The sequence below is a fragment of the Psammomys obesus genome, unplaced genomic scaffold (assembly GCF_907164565.1).
Source record: "Psammomys obesus unplaced genomic scaffold, mPsaObe1.curated_primary_1811, whole genome shotgun sequence".
Lineage (NCBI taxonomy): Eukaryota > Metazoa > Chordata > Mammalia > Rodentia > Muridae > Psammomys > Psammomys obesus.
In genome coordinates, this window is record NW_026586662.1 from 5,195,364 (window position 1) to 5,218,092 (window position 22,729).

Sequence of the window (22,729 nt, forward strand, 5' to 3'; positions counted from 1 at the left end):
ATGAAACTATAAAAAGATGCTGTCTATATATAATTATAAAAATTCTTTCAGGAAAAATAAAAATGGTTGTTTAACTTTCATGTATCTTTCAAATAAACTTAGTTTCGAATTAATATTTTTCTATAGAGAAAAGATCAAGTCTAGATAGATCTATAGGTGAATTCTGCCCAAACATTCGAAGAAGATTAAAAACACAGTTTAGTTAGACAATTCAAAAGCAGCACACAGTTCCCAACTCATCCTATGATCCTAATTTTATTGATATGTAACAGCCAACCCACAAGTGTACAGGATTTTATGAACATAGATTGAAATTTTCATAACTAAAAAACTTAAAATATTTTGGACCAAAAAGTAGATTTCAAGAGAATTATTTCCCAAAAATGCAAGGTTAGTTTAATTTTCTAAACTCCATCAATGTTACTCACCATATTAATATATAAATAGTGAAAGCCATGTGATCGTCTCAAAAGGTACCAAAACAAACAAACAAGCAAACAAAAAACTGGTCAAAATTTGCAGCCATTCCTGGTCAAACAAAATAAAACAGAACAAAACACTGAAACAAACAAAACAAAAAACAAACACATAAACAAAAAAAAAACCTTTGCAGCAAACTAGGAAGAGAAAATCCTTATGGTGACTTCGAGTATCTACAAGAGATCACCATAAACTTAAAACTTGATGGTAAATGGTTACAACATCCTCCCTCCCATATCAACAGAAAAGCAGGTCTGTTGGCTCTCCATATTTTTATCCAACACTCTGATGCAGCTTAGAGTAAGAAAAAGAAGCTAAAGAAAAAGTTAGAATGAAATTGTACTCATTTTATTTTTATTCTACATGGAAAAAATTGGAAATCACACACACACACACACACACACACACACACACACACACACACACACACACACACACACACACACACACACACACACACACCACTAACAAAATTTAGAATTTCTACTGTTGACAAAGGCAGGCAGCAGAAGCTGACCAACTCTGCTACCATCCAGGCCTAAATCCAGCAGCAGGAGCACGCTGAGGAGCTGACCCTGGTGCTTGCCTGCAAACTACAAGCACAAAGGCGGAGCCCAGAGAGCCTCGCGATAGCTGACACCAAGGACGAGAGCCAGAAGGAGAGATAGCACATGGAACCTGCTCTCTGATTCCCGCTCTAGCCATTGGGTCACCCTGACTCTGGGAAACAGCAGGATTATCCAAAATGAGTCTCAGCAAGTGTCCAGTAATTGTGATGTGTCAGAGCCCAGAAACCTGGAATCACTGCAGTGAATGTATTCATGTAAAGCAAAAACAAAACAAAACAAAAAAAACCCACTGTCTGACACACTGCAGCTTCCAATGACACTACGGTGAACAGATATGTGATGGAGAGGATAGAAAGATGGAAAAACACTGAGCAGTAAGTAAGCTGAGGAGATGCAACTGCCGTTGGTGTGAGGGAAGGCTGTGGTTGACAGTGGAACGTGCCGCTGCCCAGGAGGGCTGGCAGGGTGGTATGTAGCAGCCTGGAGCATACTTAGAGGTAGACTCAGCTCTCAACACCCTAGCTGGCTGTGGGATCAATCTGGTTCAGAGCAATGACAGAGGCCCTAGATGAGGAATGGGTCAACTCTGGATTGGCCCTCCTTTAAGGACCACAGTGATCTGTGATGCCTTCGGGGTCTATGTTGGTGTCTGTGGTCCATGCTGCTGCCCCTGGCTTTGATGAATCCCAAGGACCATGTGGACATGCACAGCCTGGGCTGCTGACTGAAGCCGTGGTGATGTCCTTGGGCTCTGCTGCCTGGGGGACCATGATGATATGGGTGGTCTATATAGACACCTAAAGCCATATTAACAAGCATTCGTCCAAGCTACCACTGAGGGTCATGAATGGGTCCATGATCTTGATGTGTCTGGGAGCCATGTTGATGTCTGTGGCTCCAAGGCTGGGCTGATGTTTGTGGTGTATATTGAGGCTTGAAGCCATGTTGACCCTGCTGCTGCTGAGGGTCATATTGAGGTGGTGGGTGGTCTTAGGAAGCCACTTGAGACAATGTTGGTATCCATGGTCTGGGCTGCTGCTAAGGACCGTGTGTAGCTGACTGTGGTCCTGATGCAGCTGGGAGTCGTGTTCAGGGTCTGTGATGTGGTCAGAAACCATGCGGAAGCCCATAGTCTGTGCTCCTGCTGACTGTAAAGGGCAAGGAAACTACTTTTATAGTGATATCGACGACTGCAGATACACAGTCGAAAAAGAGGGACAATGGAAGGCTTCTACGACAATCCCTACTCCCACCCCAACCTGCTCCCCAAATGTAATGCCCTAAACAGGAAGCCATCAAAGAGAATCCTGAAAAAAATGTGATAAGGATGCTCAAGTGTAGCTCTCCACAATTTATGGCTTCTGGCGGGGGTGAAGAGGGGATGGACTCAGTTTTATTTAAGGAGCTAGCCACTAGGAGTTTGACCATGCTACAGTGAGTATATAAACAACACAAATTGGATTTATTTTTTCTATGTTTTCAACCTTTTAAAAATTATTTATTCATCTTACATCTCAGTATAGCCTGTCCCTTCTCGCCTCCTAGTCCCTCCCTCCTCCTAGTCTCTCCCCTCTGTCCCTCCCATCCTCCCCCCCCTTCCTCTCAGAAAAGGAGAGGACCCCCCCCACCTCTCCATCCCCCGGCAAACTCACCCCAGCACACCCAGGCTCATCAGGACTGTGTACTTTTTCACAGTGTCCTGGCAAAGCAGTCACTCAAGGGTAAAGTAATTGAAAAGCATGCAACATAGACGGGGTCAGAGACAGCCGCCCAATCTTCTGTGGGGGAACAACATGGAGTCTAATCTGCCCATTGGGTGTATATATCTAGGTTTAGTCCATGCATGGTTCCTTGGTTGGTACTTCAGTCTCCACGAGCCCCTCTAGGTCCAGGTTAGTTAGGACTGTTGGTCTTCTTGTGAAGGTCCTACCCTCTCTGAGTCCGAGTCGTTCTGTCCTTCCCCCAACTCTTCTACAAGGCTCCCTATGCTACACCAGGCTATGAGTCTTAGTTTCCGTTTTGATCGGTTTGCTGGGCGGAGCCTCTCAGAAGACAGCTATGCTAGGCTCTGTCTGCAAACCCAGTAAGAGGAGCGTCATCAATAATGTCAGGGGTTGGCTCTCTCCCATGGAGTTTGTTTCAGGTTGGGCCAAGCCTTGGTTGCACATTCACTGGATCTCTGCTCTATCTTAATCTCTGCATATCCTTAGGCAAGGTAAATTCTGGGAGGAAGTTTTTGTAGGTAAGTTTGTGTTCCCCATGGAAATCCGTGGTGGCGGGAGCTTGGGAGACTGGAAAGGCCATCCTTTTCTTTTTTTTTTTTTTCTATTGTTTAATCTTAATTTTTTTTGGAGGGCGGGAGGTCACAAGGGTAGGGGAGTGGACACAGAAGGATTGGGAAATGAGTGTGATCGGGGTCCATGGTGTGACATTCCCAAAGAATCAATAAAAATATTATATTGGGAAAATTTGCTGTTGTTTATAGAGTTTAAAACATGTAGCATCAGTGTTCAACCCATCATGGTGGTAAAAGCAAAATGGCAGCTGGTCAAATTGCATTCATAATGATGAAGCAGACAGAGAGAGAGAGAGAGAGAGACAGAGACAGACAGACAGAGACAGAGACAGAGGAATGACCATGCTTAGTTGACTCTCTCATTCATATGCCGTCAAGACCGTAGCCAATGGAATGTGCCATTTACATTTAGTGTGGGTCTTCCCATCTCAATTCGCATTTAGTGGAATCTAGAAATTCACTCTAGTGTCCACAAGTTTGCTTTCTAGGTGTCTCTAGATACTATCAAGCAGACAATCAATATTAACCACTTCTTTTTTATTAGGTTGTTTATATTTTTAATCGATCTATAAGAGATTTTGAAACCTATATTTCCTGAATACAAGTTCTTTATCAAATAACTATGTTCTAAATATACATTCTCCCAGCTCTGGATTTCTACTTAATCTAAAAATTGCTTATTTTATTGGTGATCGGGTATCTTTAAGTTTGACTGAAAATGTCTAATTTTCATATCTATATTGCTCTCTGTGATGTTTTCTTTTCAATCTCAATCATGAAAATATCATTTGATTTTAAAAGGAAGCTTTATTGCTTGCTTATTGTTAGAATTTAGATTTTTCTATTAAAATAAATTTAATTAAAAAACTCAGTGGCACCAGAACTATTTGCTGTGGAAAACATTTTTTTCTATTGCACTGATTGGTTGATATGACTGACAACAAAACAAAAAAACAGGAAACTACATATTTGTAGGTGTACCATCTGGACTTTGTGCCATGCTGTCCTCATGGCAGCAGCTTTAGGACAGCTTTTTTAAATTGTTGTTGTTTTGGTTGGTTGGTTTTACAAGATGGGTCACTCTGTGGAACTGCTCTGGCTGTTCTTGAACTCACTTGATAGACTAGGCTGGCTTCCAACTCACAAAGATTCTGCCTCCTCTGCTTCTCAAGTGCACCCACAGAAGCATGCACCAGCACACCTGGCCCAGGGCTGTCTTAAGTATGGTAGTATAAGTCTTTTCAGTTTCACCTGATCCTTTAATATTTCTATAACTGTCCACATGGCTTCACATATATTCAGAATAGACTCATGAGGAGTCTCGCCTGGGAAACGCAAATGAGAGCTACAAAGAAAATCTACTACCCATCTGCGCTGGCCAGTTTTATGTCAACTTGAAACAGGCTGTACAGTCATCTGGGAGGAGGGAATCCTGACTGAGAAAATGCCTCCGTTAGATGGGGCGATCCTGTAGAGCATGTTCTTACTTAGCGATTGATGGGGAAGAGCCCGGGGCTGCCACCCCTAGGTGTTGGTCCTGGGTTCTAAAGTAAAGCGAGCCAGTAAGCATACAACCTCCAGGTTCCTGCCCCGATTCAATTTTTGTCCCAACTTCCTTCGATGATGAACAGGGATGTGAAAGTGTAAGCCAAATGAATTCTTTCCTCTCCAAGTTGCTTTTGGTCATGGTGGTTCATCACAGCAACAGTAACCCTAGCTAAGACACCATCCAACAGTATTACTAAAATTAAACTCTGAAGATATTTTCATTAAGGATGTGGAACAATTGGGAACCCAGAAGTTTCTGTTGTAATTACCAAGTGTTATTTAAAAAAATATATTCAACTTCCAATCTATCAGTTCTGTCCTGATATATATATATATACCCCAAAGACTTGCACAAAGTCATGTGATAATGGTTATGCAGAACAGCCATCTTATTCCTCTTAGTCACCAACTAAAAGCAAGGTGACGTTTCTCCACAGGCAAATGCAAAACTTCACTATAAATCACTCATGCAATGAAATACTACACAACAGTACATATAGTTATAAACTATGTGTTGGCACTTCTAATCTTCTTCTAAATGGTGTCATTAGTTTAGACTTTTTGTTTATAGGCTGCACAAACCAAACATGATTTAGTTCAAGCAAAGAAGGATTTATTATATTAGACACTATACTGTCTTACTCAATTCATGGTTAGGAACTTATTTTCAAAAAGAAAAAGAGAGTTGGAGAAATGTTTGATTCCAAACTTTTTACCTAGAAGAAAAGTTAGTAAAGAGTAAGCATGATCAAGGAAATGAACCATTCTGTTCTTGAGTCAAAAAGGCTTTTTTTTTTTTTTCTTTTCGGTAATTTACTACAATAAATATATTAAATGGAAACTTTTTAAGGACTTATTTTTATTTTTGAGTGTGTGTGTGTGTGTGTGTGTGTGTGTGTGTGTGTGTGTGTGTGTGTATGGATGCCTCTCTGAGTGTAGGTGCTCACAGAGGCCAGAAGAGGGCATCCAACCTCTGATGCTGGAGTTACAAGCAGTAGTGAGCTGTTAAAAATGTGCTGGGAACCAAAGTCCAGTCCTCTACAGAAGTAGTATGCACTCTAAATCTCTGAGCCATCTCTCTAGTCCACAATCTGAAACTCTGTAAGAACCTATCAATATTCAGAACATGGAAAGTAGGTATTATCATCCCCACTTTATAGGTGTGAAAAATAATAAACTAAAGGAAGGAAAATAGCTAGACAGAAATCTAGTTTGTAACTAGTGGTGTTGACATAAACCCTCTCTCTAAAACATTGTGTCTTCCCCTGAATTCTAAAAGTGCAGTTAGAATCTATGCTGAACACTTAACTGATTGGGATTTGATTGTGTATGTATGGTTTGGCATGTTGAGGGCTCTACTTTTTCTGTATCCAAAAAAAAAAAACCATATTATTTTATCTTTTACCATGTTGTCCATATATATTAGTATCAATAAGTGCCAGTCTGAAAATTCTGAAAGTTAGTGATGCTCTGTATATTTTGTGTGCTTCAACACCTAATATTGGGGAACTTTACACTCAAGGACTATATGCTCAAGGTCACTAGGAATATATGTTGTTTGGGACTAGATGGTGCTGATTATAAATTCTCCTCTTTCTCAAAGACTGTGAGCTCAATTGCATTCTAAAAGTAAAAGTGCACTTACAATTAATGTTGAAACACCTAACAGACTTAAGATTTGATTTTGTGATGAGAGTGATATTAGAAAATACCATCTTTTTTTTTTTTTTTTGTTCAAGGTTGTGTAGCAAAGTCAGCACTCTGTTCATGAGAATATTAACATAAAGAGACAGCTGTAGAAAACTCTACTTTCCGCTATAATGCTTCCTGCAAAGAGGTGTTTGGAAGAATCCCCTTATTCCTTAACAGAGCAGACTCTTATGGATTATTTTAAATACTTCAAAATATTTAAAATATTTTTAAATCATTTAAAACTATTTAAATTATTATTTTGAACCTGTATATGTATTCTTTCTCTGTGTGTGTATGTGTGTTTCTGTGTCTATGTACTTGCAGTTGATTCTCTCTTTACATTATAGGTTCAGGAGATCAAACTCAGGCTATCAGGTTTGTGTGGCAAGCACTTTTACTCATGAAGCCAGCTCATCAGCCCTATTTTAAGTTTTCTAAGCAATATTCTTTCCTGGTCTTGTTTTAGATATGACAAACATACTTTGAAATATAACAGGACATCATCAGTTTCTAAGTTCAAGCTTTAAGAAATGCTTACTGGCTGTGGCACCGTGGTGCATCCCTGTAATCCCAGGTCTTGGGGAGGCAGAGGCAGAGGCCATGGGATCTCTGTGAGTTCAAGGCCAGCCTGGTCTACAAAGCCCGTCCAGGATAGCCAAGGCTACACAGAGAAACCCTTTCTCAAAAAAGCAAATGACAAAATGCTTACTGGGTACAACAATATCTAGGTATTCTTTCAAAACTTTTTAACTAATCATACACACACACACACACATACACACACACACACAAATAGTGACATTTAAGCTGAGAAATATTTTTCTTTTGAAAATGCTTTCTCTGGGTTTTTAAAAACTGTAAACGGTAAGACCCTGTATCAAAAATCAAATAAAGGAGGACAGGGAGAGAGCTCCATTGGTAGAGTGCTTGCCTTGCAAGCTCTAGGAACTGAACACAATCCCCAAGCCCAAAAAGCCACATAGGTGGTGAGTTTATAATCCCATCACTCGGGAGGGAGAGACAGGCAGATCCCTGAGGCTCTCTGGACAGCCAGCCTAGCCTACTCGGCTAGCTGTAGGCCAACAAAAGACCTTGTTGCAAAAACAAGATGGCTATCTCCTGATGGATGACCCAAAGATTGACTTCTGTCCTCCATACGCATGTGTACACAGATGTTTGCACACTACCAACACATGTGCACCCATATGTACACATACACACAAACAAATGAACAAACTGTACACAAACACCAAAACCCCCAACAAAAACTAAACCCTTAAATTATCAATGTCATGAAAGATGTGAAAGCCTGGAAAGCTTGTTCTCGGCTAAGGGAAAGTAAAGCATTGTATTAGGTGAATGAAATATGAGATGGATTTTCAGTCAATAGGTGACTCTTTCTTCTTCAGATAAGGAAGTATGAAAACAGTAAGAGCTAGCATTTATGAAGTTCTTATTATGTACCTAGTTCTGCACATTGGAAAAGACTTGTGTATATCAGTAACACAGGAGTCAGGAGATTCACTGGCTAAGTAGTGGTCTGGAGATTGCCCTCCTTATAAGATTTGATTCTCAGATTTCCAAGTTACTAGCTTGACACAAGACGAGGTAATTTATCACTCTATACCCTATTTCAATATTTTTTTAGTTTTTTGAGGGTTTTTTTTTTTTTTTTTTTTTTTTTTGGTTTCTCTGTATAACATTTCTGGCTGTCCTGGAACTCACTCTGTAGACCAGGCTGGTCTCAAACTCACAAAGACTGGCCTGCCTCTGCCTTCCGAGTGCTGGGATTAAAGGTGTGCGCTATCACCGCCTGGCACACTCCACGAGTTTTTAAAGTGAGGAAATAATAATGGTACCTTTATCATGGGGTTTGTGAAGATGCAGTTAAGATGTCATTTATTAAACATTTGGAGTAGCATCTGACCATTCTCAACACTCTGTACTGTGTTTAGGTATACAATGTTAGCTTTTTATTATAAATTGTATTATCTAATTCAGTCATCATGATGGCCTTATGAGTTAGATAAAGATCTTTATTCTTCTGTTATTTGTGGTAAAGCAGCCAAGTGACCTCTAAGGTCACTGATATGGTGATTCTTGTCTACGTTATTTTAACTCTTCAAATTTTTCCTTGTTCGTAAGCTTTCTTCTCCTCCTTCTTCATCTTCTCTACCTTCCCTACCCCTGGGATTATTTTGCCTCATAGTTTTAGAGCATACAGTCAGTCCATAATGTAGGGGCTTGGCAGAATACAAGGTAGAGACTCCTTATATCAGGCAGACCATGAAATCTCCAGTCTGATTTATTATGGGGGTTGTTTAAATAGTCTCTGCTAAACTCATCAGAACCATTTTGAAAGTCTGAGTATCAGCTTTCTCTCCAGATTTCTTAGTCATGTCTGGTTATCCCCTGATACAACTCTAGTGAAATTAACAAATATCGTTTCTCATGAAGAGATCATGTTGATAGCTTCATGATAAACTGTTCTCTTTTGATGATTCTGCTTGCCTCCACTTTAACCAAGCACAACAGAAGGATTTTAGAGCTGATTAAAATTTAGAAAGGAGAATATGGGTTTGGATAAATGATTTCAAATTATTTAACATCCTTGAAGGGGATTTGTACTAGACAATCTTTCAAAGATCTTTTCCACCTCTATTCTGCAATCTTTTCAAATGATTTATTTATTTTTTATTTTATGTATGTGAGCATTCAGGATAGCCAAAACAATCCTCAACAACAACAAATTGCTGGAGGTATCACCGGTCTCAGATTTCAAGATATACCATAGAGCTGTAGTAATGAAAACAGCATGGTAGTGGCATAACACAGATAAAAGATCCATATAAACCCATACTTCTGCAGCCCACTGTAAAAGTAGGGTTTTTCTATGCCCACCCTGGCTCTGAACAAAAACACAGAGGCCTTCGTATTTATTCAAAGCTTTGGGTACTATAACTGGGCAGATACTCAGCTATTCTCACCTGACAACACCAGTCTGCCCTACTTCCCACCTACATGGTCTGTTCCTTCCATCTTAGTCTTGCCCTGGCATCAACTTCTTCATCCATGTTTGATGGTGACTCCCTTGGTCCTCTCCTAAGACTAAGCCCCTCACTCCTCCCAAGTTGGGCCCAGAAGAAGTCCTACTTTAAATCTCCAGCCCAGCTGTTGGTCATTCAGTGCTTTATTTGATCAATCAGAAGGTTATGGAGAACAATGTTTTACAAAATACTGAGTCAGGAGATGCTTCATAATAACTGCAATACCAAAGTCCAGACTGCAAACAGATCTCTGGGTACAGAAATCAGCATCCGAATACACAGTGCACAAAAACATCTTCCAACAGTCCATCTCATTTCTTTCAAAGACAGCATCTTCAACAATTGGTGTTGGTCAACCTGGATAGCTATTTGTAGAAGAATGAAACTCAATACTTATCTCTGATACTGATCAAAACTCAAACCTGAATGGATCAAGAACTTTAACGTAAGACTAGATACCCCAAATTTGATAAAGGAACAAGTAGAAAACACACTTGAACTCATTGGCACAGTAAAGGACTTTCTCAACAAACATCATTAACACAGGCCTTAAACCAAGCAATTAATAAACGGAAACTCATAAATCTTAAATGATTCTTGGACAACAAAGGACACTATAATTAGAGTGAAGAGGAAACCTATAAAACAAGGGGAGAACTTTATTAGTTATACATCTAACAGAGAGCTAGTATCTAGACTATATAAAGAACTAAAAAAAAGAAAAACTTTTAAAAAAGGAAAGAAAAAAATAGACAGCAAGGTAGCAAACACTCCAACTAAAAAGTGGGACATGAAACTAAATAGAGTTCTCAACAAATGAAATACAAATAGTTAAGAAACATTTTTTTAAAATGTCTAACACCTTTAGCTATCAGAAAATGCAAATTAAAATTATTTTATAGATTTCATGTTACCCCAGTCAGAATGGCTACAGTCAAAAAATAAATTTAAACCAAAACAGAATAATACAAAACTCAAGCAACTACAGATACTAGCATTGATGCTGGAAAAAGGTAACATTTATTCACTGTTGGTGCACACTGGTGCAGCCACTATGGAAATTGTGTGGAGGAGCCTAAAAAAAAAAACTAAAAAAAGATCTACCGCATGATCCAACGATATCACTCTTGGGCATATGTCCCAAAGACTCTATATCCTACCATAGAGATACTTGTTTGTCCTTATTCCATTGCAGCTCTATTCACAATGTCTAGAAAATGGGAAAAATTTTAAGCTGGCCATTAACTAATGAGTGGATCATGAAAATGTGATATATTTACACATTGAAATGTTACTCAGCTATTAATAATAAACCGCTGAAAGGCTCTGCCCTGCAGACTATCAAAGTAGATGTTGAGACTTATGGCCAAACTTTGGGCAGAATGCAGGGAATCTTATGAAAGAAGTGGGAAATAGTAAGATCTGGAGAGGACAGGAGGTCCATAAGGAGAGCAAAAGAACCAAAAAATTTGAACACAGAGGTCTTTCCTGAGACTCATACCAAGTAAGTACCATGCATGGAGATAACCTAGAATACCTGCACAGATGTAGCCCATGGCAGTTCAGTGTCCAAGTGGGTTCCATAGTAATGGGAACAGGGACTGCTTCTGACATGAACTGATTGGCCTGCTCTTTGATCACCTCCCCCTGATGGGGGAGCAGCCTTACCAGGCCACAGGGGAAGACAATGCAGCCACTCCTGATGAGACCTAACAGACTAGGATCAGAAGGAAGAAAAAGAAACCCTCCCCTACCAGTGGACTTGGGGCAGAGCATCCATGGAGAAGGGGAAAGAAGGGAGGGACTGGGAGAGGGGGAGGGAGGGAACTAGAGGGGGGATACAAAGTAAATAAAGTGTAATTAAAAATAAAATTAATTAATTAAAAAACTATGAAATCATCAGCTAAATGGATGGAGCCAGAAACAGTCATTGTATGGTAACTCAGACCCAGAAAGACAAATGTTTCCTTTTCCCTCATTTGTGGAGGTTAGCTTTGAATCTTTAGATATGTATATTTCATTTGGAATACTCAGAAATGTCAAGAAATTACTAAGGGCCGATGAGAATAGCCTTTCAAGGGAGGGGAAATTGAATACATGGGTACAAAAAAGTAAAAGAGAACATGGAACAAGAAGGGATAAGTTGTGGTGGGGAACAAAAGGGTATGGTAGAAGAGGGAAACAGGAAGAGACAAGTAACACTTAAGAGCTTTCCAAAAAGTCATAAGGAAATCTATTGCTCTAGAATCTTCCTACATATATCTACATACATAGAATTATTCATTACAGGGGCAACAACTAGACCCTATAACCTAAAAAATAGAAAGTTCAATCATAGGAATGGGTTACTTCCTTTGGACTTGTTGAACATTGAGGTCCCAAAGACTGCCAAACATTATTATTATAATTGCCAATGATCTTGATTGCCCTCATATCTTTATGAAGACATCACATATTGGAGTCACTGGACATACAGAAATCAAGCCGGCCTTGACCTGAAAGCCTTATCCCTACTGGCTAGCTTTTACAGACCTTGAGGGTGCTATGGAAGGGAAATATAATCATTCTTCATAGCCAGCTGTGAATCCTGTGAGCTATGATAATGACAAGATGTACCCATTGGCCTAATAATGGTTTAAATGTCGTGGGAGTAACTGATTGTTCTTCTGATTGGATTTAAGTTCTACTCAATAAGATAAAATTCATACCTAGATCCATTATCTTGCCAAGAATCTGTGGCTATACCAATCACAACCCCAGGAGAGCCTTCTTACTATTATTCTGATAAACGGACATAGCGCTAAACCAACTCCTATGGAATTATCACTATACCCATAGGTGCCTCTCAGCCCTCATCAGAGACAGTCCTGTTTGCAGTAGCTGATGAGCAGCACAAAGACCCACAACCAAGGTGCAGGCAAAAAAAGAGTACGAAATATTCAGCTCTAAAAGAAACATATATACCACACCCTCTTCTCCAACGGCCCATGGATCATTACAGAAGAGAAACTGGAAAGAGCATAACAGCCAGGGGTAGTGGATGGCGACCAGGAAACACGATCTCCTGGACATAGTAAGGCAGATAATCACATGCATTTACAGAGGCTGCCACCCAGCATGCAAGACCTGTGTAAGCTCAAGACAGACCAAATCTGGCTTGGACACCAAATTCTGCCCACAGCCAAGTAGCCATGGGGAAATATTAGCTACGGGAGAAGGAAGGGTCAGAAAGTCAACCACACTCAGCAGAAGACCACACAGCCAAGAACATTTAGGCAGCACAAAATAACATTAATGAGGGGGTGGCAAAAAACTGGGAGGGAAGGGGAGTCTTTGGAAAAAGTTGGAGGAGGGAGAATGAATAGGATCAAAATACTTTGTATAAAACTCTCTTATAAACTCTTGTATAAAACTTTGCCTGCATGTACATATGTGCTCCATATGTATGTAGGCCAGACGAGGACATCAGAACCTCTGGAACTGGAGTGACAGGTGGTAGTGAGCCACCTTACTTAAGCACTAGGAACTAGACTTGGGTTCTTGCAAGAACAACAAGTGCTCTTAACCTCTGAGCCACCTCTCCAGACCCTCTTTCCCATACCAAAGTTGTTGATGACGTGACTCAGACCCGATTTTGCACTTGGTGTGTAGGTAAATACAAGATGGGGATGAAGACATTTAAAAAAATAATACTATACAAGACATAATAAAGTCAAGTGGCAAAAGAGACTATGAGGGGAGAAAAAAGGTAGGTTCATTGATTTAAATTAGGCTTGTTTTGTATTCTGTGACCTTTCATAAGCCATGTCACTTCTTTATTTTATATTCAACTAATACTGTTATAAACACTTGGAAAGGGCAATGCTGATACCAAAATGTCACATGATATTCTGGTGTTTCATTTGAATGCAACCTACCTTTTGTTTCGATAACTCAACAGAAAAACTACCAATTGTTCCATATGCTACTGTTAGTCTTATGGAATTATGGAAAACTAGGGTCATCGGTGAGAGCCATCCTAATTATACCTCCCTGTTGTCTATGTATTTAATACAGACATCCCAAGGAAAAACACCACAATTATTGTCTATTTTATATTTTGAATTGTGCAAAAACTGAAGATGCAGAAATCCAAAGTTCAGGGATTGTCCTTACAAACAAACAGTCAAATTTGAAAGAGTCTAGAGTCACCTGAGAATTCTTTACTGAAAACTGCCCAGATCAGACTGGCATAAGGGAATGCCTGTGGGGATTGGCTTGTTAATGGACATGGGAGGGCTCCATGCCTACGGTGGGCAGCAACATTCCATAGTCCTGGGCTGTATAAGGATGCTAGCTAGGGCATGAATGAGTAAGCACGACAGAAAGCACTATTTATTGTGGTTTCTGCTCCAAGTTCCTACTTGCTTTTCCTCAGTGAAGGGCCATGATCTGAAAGTATAAAATACAAATAAATACTTCCCTTTCTTAAGATTATGTCTGTCACAGCAACAGAAAACAAATGAACATACAGTTAGTCAGAAAAAAAACATCAACAACAATGACTTTAATACACTTGAATGTTTGTGACTATAGAGAACTCACAGAATTTGTCTGGAAGCACAGGGTATGGCTAGCTCATCCTTTGTTTGCTAGTAACTTTTCACTTGCTTTTTCTTTGGGAAACAAGTTTTCCCAAACAGTAAATTTTTGTGATATGCATCTTGAAAACTGCATAGGATTGACCTGGTTTCGAGTTGAAGATTCTAAAAAGAGACACCAGTATTTATATATATATATATATATTATATATATATATATTTTATATATATATAAAACAAGGATGTCATTTTTGGAAAATTAAATGTTTATCTGGAGGGTAGTAAAGAGATCATGCTCCATGGGATACAGTTGAGCATAGAGATTTTGGGGGCAATAAAATAATTTTATTTATTCTTGAGTACTTGAAAGTTTTTCACAATGAAGTAATTTAAAATTTTGATTTTGAAAATTACTCAATTTCTGGATGAATAAATACCTTGGTTTAAGAAAGAATTAATTTTTTTTTTTCTTCAGCATTAGGCACTGAAGCCATGGCCTTGCACTGCACTCTTAAGTCCAAGAATTAATCTTTTAAAAAATGAGAGTGTAGGTTTGGAGCTTTGACAACTAGAAGGTAAGGAATATCCTGAACATTAGTCAATACTACTTTAAAAAATTACTACATTTATATTTAGTGTGTGTGTGTTGTGTGTGTGCGTGTGCGTGTGTGTGTGCGTGTGCGCGGTCAGGGAGGAGGTAAGTGAACAACTTGCCGGTGTCAGTGCTCTCTGTTCACCACAGAGGGGATGAAACTCGAGTTGCAGGCTTGGGAGGCAGGAGTTTTTACCCATTGAATCATCTCATCTACCTGTCAGTTCAGTGTAGATGAAATTTTGACTGCAGTTTATCAGCTTCAGTTTAATTGTGGTTACAGGACCTTTCGGTTCAAAAATCACTACAGTTGCGACACTAAAACTAACTAGAAATTAGTTAATTTTTCTTTCTTTTTTCCTCCTTCCTTCCTTCCTTCCTTTCTTCTCCTCTTCCTCACTTTCATTTTGTTTGTTTGTTTTTCGGGACAGGGTTTCTCTCTGTAGACCTGGCTGCTGTCCTGGACCTCATTCTCTAGACCCGGCTGGCCTCAAACTCACAGAGATCTATCTGCCTGCCTCCGCCTCCTGAGTGCTGGGATTAAAGACTTGCACCACCACCACCCAGCTCACTTGTTAAATTTCAAATATAAAAACCCTACCCTCACTCCAAAAAAAGTTTTGTAAAGCAGTCTAGGAGTCTGTGTTGTACTTAGGTGATTATTTCATAAAGTTTATTAAAAATACTTTTTCCTATATGTGTGAAACTTATATTTTTGTACTACAAGAAATTAGGTTAACACACACAATCAGAGCCTACATGTAATAAGTACATCCATTTCAGGCCTCTGAATCCTCTAAAGAGAAACTTCAGAGGTATGTATAGCCATTGATTCATATCTCTTGCAGTCCATGCAGTAAGTTGAGTTATTGCTGCTAAATAAAGTCCTATTTTAATAATTGATCACTTATGGAGATGGGCCGGACCATCGATGCAACCTTTGCTTTCCAGGTATAGCTCTTTAGGTGGTGCTGCTGCTGCCTCCATTCACCCTCATCCTCTGGACCACCTGTGCCGATCTGTGCACCTTGTTGGGATGAAGTGTGTAATGAGGGCCCACGCTGCAAACTGGCATTTAAATGATGGATCTTCAGCTGGCACACAGAAAGTGAGAGTTTTCATTGTATTATACGAAGCAAGGCAGACAGGGGAAAGGGTCAGATGCTGGAGATGGAGGTGGGGTTTCCATGTGAACTCACTTTTGTCCAGAAAAAAAAGTGCAGCTTCACAGAAGGAATACACAAGACCAGAGCATGGAATAGATCCTCCTACCTGTTTTTTTTTTTTTTCCTTTAAAAGTAAAGTTCAATTGAAATAGTTTATTAGTAAAATAGAAAAAGAACTAAACAAACAACAAAGAGGAAAAGAATTGGATGGCCAAAGGAATAAACAATCTTTAATGATTACCGTAATAAAAGGAAAAATGCCTGGTAATCCTAAGTTTATATCACAAATTAATTAAAAAAAAGTTAATGCAGTATGGGATCTGGATCCAATAATCAAATGCATTTCCTGATTTAAATTTAGTAAAGAGGTGAAGTTAGGCAATATTAGTCATAAAGAGATTCAAGCCTATAAGTTCTAGAAGCATCACAATCTAAGAGTCAGAGAGAAGCAAAAACGATGTAAAAATTTAGTGATTCCTCTAAGTGAAGCCCATCATCTGAAGAGGCCTTGTTTATCCTGACTTGGTCAAACACATTGGAAAAGTAAAAAGTTAGCATACACACATTGCACAAAGAGAAAACTGTTGTTGCTTAGACTTTATTTGTTTATGTTTATGGAAAAAATAGGGAAGGAAGGGAAAAAAGAAGAGAAAGAAAATGAGAAATGGAAGAACAGAAGAAAAGGCCTTGTGTTTCTGATTTTTCTTTTTCTTTTCTTCTTCTTTTTTTTTTTTTCAAAAATTGTTCCCAGAGTTTCCTTTAATCACCAGAACAGTTGGAAGTTAGAGATATTGAGGTTTTCAATGTATGATGCCTCAATTTAAAAACTCAGGGACAAGATTTCATCTTTATATAATTTTTTGGGTTCTTATAGTAGATCCAAACTGATCACATCAATTGGAAGCTTGAGTTAACTATGGGTATTCTTTCTCATACTGAATTTACCATTAGAAACTAAAGTCTCAGTGATATTTTAGATATTTGAAAACCACTAAAAATGTAGGCGTGTCGGGAGAAGATGGAAATCTGAGGTGTAAACTTACCAAGAAAGCCAAAACTGAATAATGAGAGAAAGCACACAGGACAGCAGGCATGAGCCAGGGAATGAACGGAAAAGAGGAGAGCTTTGAAGAACGGAAATTGTTTTTGATTAAAAAAAAATCATTTTTAAAAGTTAAGAAGACTTGCTAAGTCTTGTGGGTGACAGAACAAAAAGATGACGTATTTCTTCCTTCTCATGTGATACTATTCTCTTAATATCCCTAAGATAGTTCAGACAGCAGATGTGTTCTTACTACAATGTCCTATGGAAAGGCTGTTTGTCTATGAATCTTCATTCTCTTTTGGTGTGGTGTTTCCACATCTGAGTGTAAGCATGAGAATTATGAAAGTAATAGGATTTGCAATCCCAGAATCTAATCATAAGCTTTTCATAAACTTTAGCACTCACATCTCACTGGGATAATGCTGGTATCACTCTGTAAGTACGTGACTGGCATCCCAATGATGGTTAGCCAGTAATATTTCAGCAGGATAGAGCAACAAAAGTTGCTTTGCATAGTGTAGGCACATATGTGGAAACAAAAGCAATTTGCAAATAAACTATAGGTAGGCCTCCTATTTTCTAGTTCTGAGATCTGAAAGAGCATTTTTGATTACCAAATCGGTTATGTCTAACATCGTCTCTTCAAACGTCATTAAAAACTATGTTTAATTCTTAATTTTGAGTTAGACTTGACTGGCGATCTGAAAGTTTAGGTCTTATTCCTTTGAAGGGTTTTCCCTCCTCGCCAACAGGTCTCCTTTGGTGTCCTTGGTTCCTCACATTTTTTTCTCATAAAGAAATTTCTCCACTTTTGCTGGATAAGCCTCCCTCCCTCCATTCCCTCTCCATAACTCAATTGATTTTCGTTCCTTGAAGGTCTTGAAGTTTATATTAAGTACATACAAATGCAAGAGATGACTTAATTCCTGAAATCCTGTCTTAAAAAAATCACATTAATAATAATAACACGTTTCATTTAATCTACCACCAGCAGCAACTTCCACTAGCCTGGGCAACCTCCTCCCCATCTACCTTTCCCACCGTTCTCTGCGAGTCTAACCCATGCCCTGTCCATCAAGCACCTTGCAGGGGAAAACACACCCCCAGGCTTCCTTAGGTTCTCTCCCCTCTCGTGACGATGAAGCCTTTTCTACTTCATCTACCGTGCTGCTCTGAATCTTGGAGAAACATGTTCTAAAACTGTTTCTCTTCTGTAATACCCAAATGTACTGTTAAAATCATAAAGTGGTTTAATATATACATTTATCCAGGAAGTTATGTATTTCTTTTATCAACTAACATGTAAAAATTATAAACTACCTGGGTTATTTAATTTGGAGGAAAAAAAAGCTTGAATGATTAACATTAAAATTGAGACGGGAATATATAATTGTTGGAATCTAGCTAATATTTGTTACAGATTATAAGGAAATGCACTTCGATTTATAGAAAAAGCCTTGAGTGATCTAATAAGGGAGAATCATTAAATAAAATTAAATACCAAAGAAACATATTAAATGATGGGGTGGTTTCTACTAAAGTAAATTAACCCTGTTTTTTCTCAAGACAACAAAATACTGTAGCTGCTCATGTGATTCGACACTCACATTTTGTGGAGACCAAAGGAGGTGAGAAGAGAAAGACAGGCATGGCAGAGAAACACACAGCCATGGAAAGCAAGGCCCAGCAGTGTGGCTTAGCAGACAACACCCTTCTAAAAGCATGGTGGCTATTGTTTTTTAGGGCAAAGATATATTTTTTAAAGGTACTCTTTGGAGACAGATGCTTCATACTTTATTTCATTGGGTGAAAGTGGCATATGAATTGATAATATAGAGCTGAATGGTAGATTGCCTGCGTAGCACAAGCAACAACCAGGATTCAATGCCCAGCCTTACAAAGTAACAAATCAAAACAATGTAACAGCCCGACCAAACCCCAGAAAGGATACATAATATCAGTACAGAATTATGACTTAACATATAAGGTAACACACTGAATCATGAGTTTTAGTTTGTGTCATTCATTATAGGAGACAAACCAAATTTCACAGAGGTAGTAGAACTCAAAAGTTTGTTATTAGTATCCATCTTATTTTATAAAAGACTTAAATCACAGAGTTTTTAAATTGTTTTTTTTTAAGAATTATTTCTTATCAAGATCAACACAGCTTGTTTCATATGATGCCAAGAATGCAGTGTGGAATTTCATAGAAACTTCAAAAAAGTTTATGATTTTTCTAAAGAGACTATCGTACAAAGTATTTTTTCCCTTTTCAAGAGTTGTTTTCTTTTTCTTTGATTTTTTATTTTTATTTTCTGTTTTTTTGTTTGTCTTCTTAGTTAAAATACCCAGAGGGGTGTTTTTTAATGGTATTTTTGAAGAACACGAAAAAGATTTAAAAAAAAAAATAGAAAGAAGTATGGTTTGAACCTAAACTGTCATTACATAGAAACAAACTACCCATGAAAAGAACTGTACACAACTCTGTTTTGGAAACAAAATACAGGATCTCTAAACAAGAACTTCTGCTTGATAAGCACAGACATTCTGCACAATAAATGACTTAGCAATCTCTAGTTAACTGAAATGTTTTATGCTTGATGCTACAGAAACTTATGTAAAGTCATGTTTTTGTTTTTTCAAAATAAACATTTAATGGACTTTGCAAGATGCAATTTAACAACCAGAGCTAAAAACAATGCTTTATTAGAATGACAGAATGAGAGAAATCTTAATTTTTGTCAAGTACTCTGTATATTTTGCACAAAACAGTGACAGAAATTATTTTAGAGGAAAGTTTACAGCTGTTTTCAAAATAAATATTTCAAAAAGAAACTAAAAACATTGTCAAAGTCAGCCAAAATGATAGGAGTATCGTATTCAGAAAAAAAGCAGGCTTTCCTTTAAAAGGTTTTTGCTTTTGAGTCTCATGAAAAAGCTTCATGGCTTTTGCATGGAAAGCACACATGATATAATCATGGTAGCTTTGCATGTCTTCCAACACCTACAAAGATGTACAGAATACTTTACCCAGAGAAATTTTACATTACATGTCACAATTTGAATTTACTTCTCCACAATAAAACATCTCAGACTAAGAATTAGTATATGCGTTCAGAACCAGAAACCTCAAGTAGAATTTTTAGTTCTCAAAATCTGTTGATTTAAAAGACCTTCCCAATGAAGTGCTGAAATTATTTGAAGAACATAATACATTTTAAAAGTTAAGATAAAACGGCATCAGTCATACAATTACAATTGAAAAAGGCATGTAAAATACGTTTTATTACGCCTAATCATGAAGAAGCAGGCTACTCTACCTATCATTGTAGGAACAGAATTAAATGGTTTCAAAAAGGAAACATTTCCAGATTCCAGATTTGTGGCAGTGTTGATAATGAGGCTGCGATAGGACCAATCATGGTAACCTCTCACTTCTATTTTATTGAGTTACAAAATGGCAATTTTACATCCATTATTCCAAAATTATTCCAAAAGGGGTGGAGGGTCGTTCACTCTTGCTTACATGCGTGGGGATTTCTGATGTTTTAATGCACTCTCGCAGTGCAGCCCAAGGCAGCTGCAGCATTTCCCACCAGGAAGGCAAGGAGCTAGGCGGGTGCAAGGCTGGAGGAAACAACCCGGAAGACCACAGTATAGCTTCTTGGTCCTTACCTCACAAATTACCTTTTAAAATCAGACCCGTCAGAATGCAGCTTATTATCTGAAAATTTCAAAGGGGATCTTTTGTTACGGATTAACAAAAGAATGACTATCCCAATTCTCTTTAAAATGCCAGCCTTAAAAAAAAAAAAAAAAAAGAACTCTCAGTCTTTTTGGAAAGTGCTTAATTCATCTGGAGATAAATATCATTTGGTGTCAATGGCCTTTTCCATTGTTTCCATTAATTTCACCCATATTCGTTTTAAAAATAACAAGGCCCCTATCCTCATCAGCAAAGCGCAGAAGAACGATTTATCATATGTTTTAGTAATTACATTCTGATTTACGAAAGATTTTTTGTTTCTCCTTTCGCCTGTTTTTAAGAAGTCCTCCTGTGATTAACTGTAAACAGGAATGGTTTACACCACAAATTAGAAGCCATTAATTAGCATGACGAAGTCAACTGTAAGATACACAGATAATTTAAATTATTTAATCACTAATCGCCTTGGCTAAACTGTAATATACTCTTTCAATAGCCTTCCGTAGGTTATCGACCAGTCGTAATTTACCTCCGTATCAGTTAGAGATAAGTATTAGCCAGCCTCCTTTTCTTTCCCTCAGGTTTACGTTAGCCCTTCTTGTAAACACTTTAAAAAGCTTTAAGGTTCTTCACTCTCAAATCCGTAATTAGCCATCACTAGCCTTTTTGTAATAAGGGGGTGGTGGGGGGGGAGATGATCTGAAGTACAAATCTGGAGTTCCTCTTGCCGGTTTAACAACACAAAAACATTTTTTTTTTTTTTTTCTTTAAACGAACGCTTCAGGCGGCGGTAGTAATAAAAGAAATATGCAGAGGTGGCTTCGGGGAATAACGGGTTTGCAGAAGGCAAGTGGCTCGCACACACACATACACGAGAAAGAGAGAGAGAAAAAAAAAAACCGCCCGAATCTCTACTGCAAATCCACGGCACTCCAATAAATTACACAACACTTGCCCAGGCTGCAGAAATATCGCAGGACAGGACTCCCACAGATGCCAATCCGCAGCATTCTACACACATGCACATGGCAAGCCAGAAAAGCAAACACTAGCGTTCGGGTCGGGCACGGCGGGCGCGATCCCGACCCGGCCCAGCGTGAGAGTGCTCCCCGAGTGTCTCTGTGCGCGCGTGAGAGTGAGCCCCGTCCTCCCGGCATTTCCCCTCTCTGGGCAGTTTTGCTTCATTTGTTTCCTATCTCTGCTACATAGAAACTAACTTCCATCTCAGCCCGAGCCAGCGCCGCTGAACAGAGAGCGCGGTGCTGCGGCTCCGTGTGCGTCAGATCCCTCCGCGCGGCCGCGCCGCCCGCCCTCCCTTTCTCCCTCCCGCGGGGCCGGCCTCCTGCGCGAGAGCGCCGGCCGAGCAGCCCGCCGCCGCGGCCGCGGCGTCCTCCCGGTGCCGCGGGGCAGACGATCGGGCGGCGGCCCGGGCGGAGCGGGGGGCCCGGTGTCCGCGGGCGCGGGCCCGAGGCGGGGCACTCCTTTTCCGCCCCCGCTCGGAGGGGCGGGGGCGGCGAGCGCGGGGCCGCGGAGGCGCGGACTCCTTTCTGCGGCGGAGGGATCCCGGCGGAGGCGGCCGCAGCCGGGCCGCTGCCTGAGAGTTGTTGTTTCCTCCTCCTCCTCCTCCGCCTCCGCCGCCGTCGCTTGAATGGTGGAGCCGAGGCTCGGCTCGTGAGCACACACTGACAGCTACAGGGCAGGCGGCGGCGCCGTCCCCGCGTCCCCTCGGCGGCGGGCCGTCCCGCCGGCGGCCCCGAAGTGACCCGCCGACATGTCTCGGGAGAGGAAAGGCCTCTCGGAGCTGCGATCCGGTAAGTCGGGAGCCGCGCGGGGCCGCCGCCGCCGCCGCGCCGCGCCGGGAAGGACTCGCCCGCGGGCCCCCGCCCCCCGCGGCCGCTCAGCCCGTGTCTTCCCCGTCCCCCCTCTCTCTCTCTCCCCCGCGCAGAGCTCTACTTCCTCATCGCCCGGTTCCTGGAAGATGGACCCTGTCAGCAGGCGGCTCAGG

The 22,729-nt window shown here is 40.0% G+C and overlaps 1 protein-coding gene across 1 annotated transcript in view; it reads left to right on the forward strand.

The window, feature by feature from the left end:
* Nucleotides 1–22,059: 22,059 nt before the first annotated feature.
* Nucleotides 22,060–22,729, forward strand: part of Phip (pleckstrin homology domain interacting protein) — a gene marked incomplete in the record, with an annotated part of 120,542 nt that continues 119,872 nt past the window's right edge. The window contains 2 exon segments of the mRNA XM_055602467.1: nucleotides 22,060–22,535; nucleotides 22,670–22,729. Of these exon segments, the coding sequence (XP_055458442.1) occupies nucleotides 22,496–22,535; nucleotides 22,670–22,729 (100 nt within the window).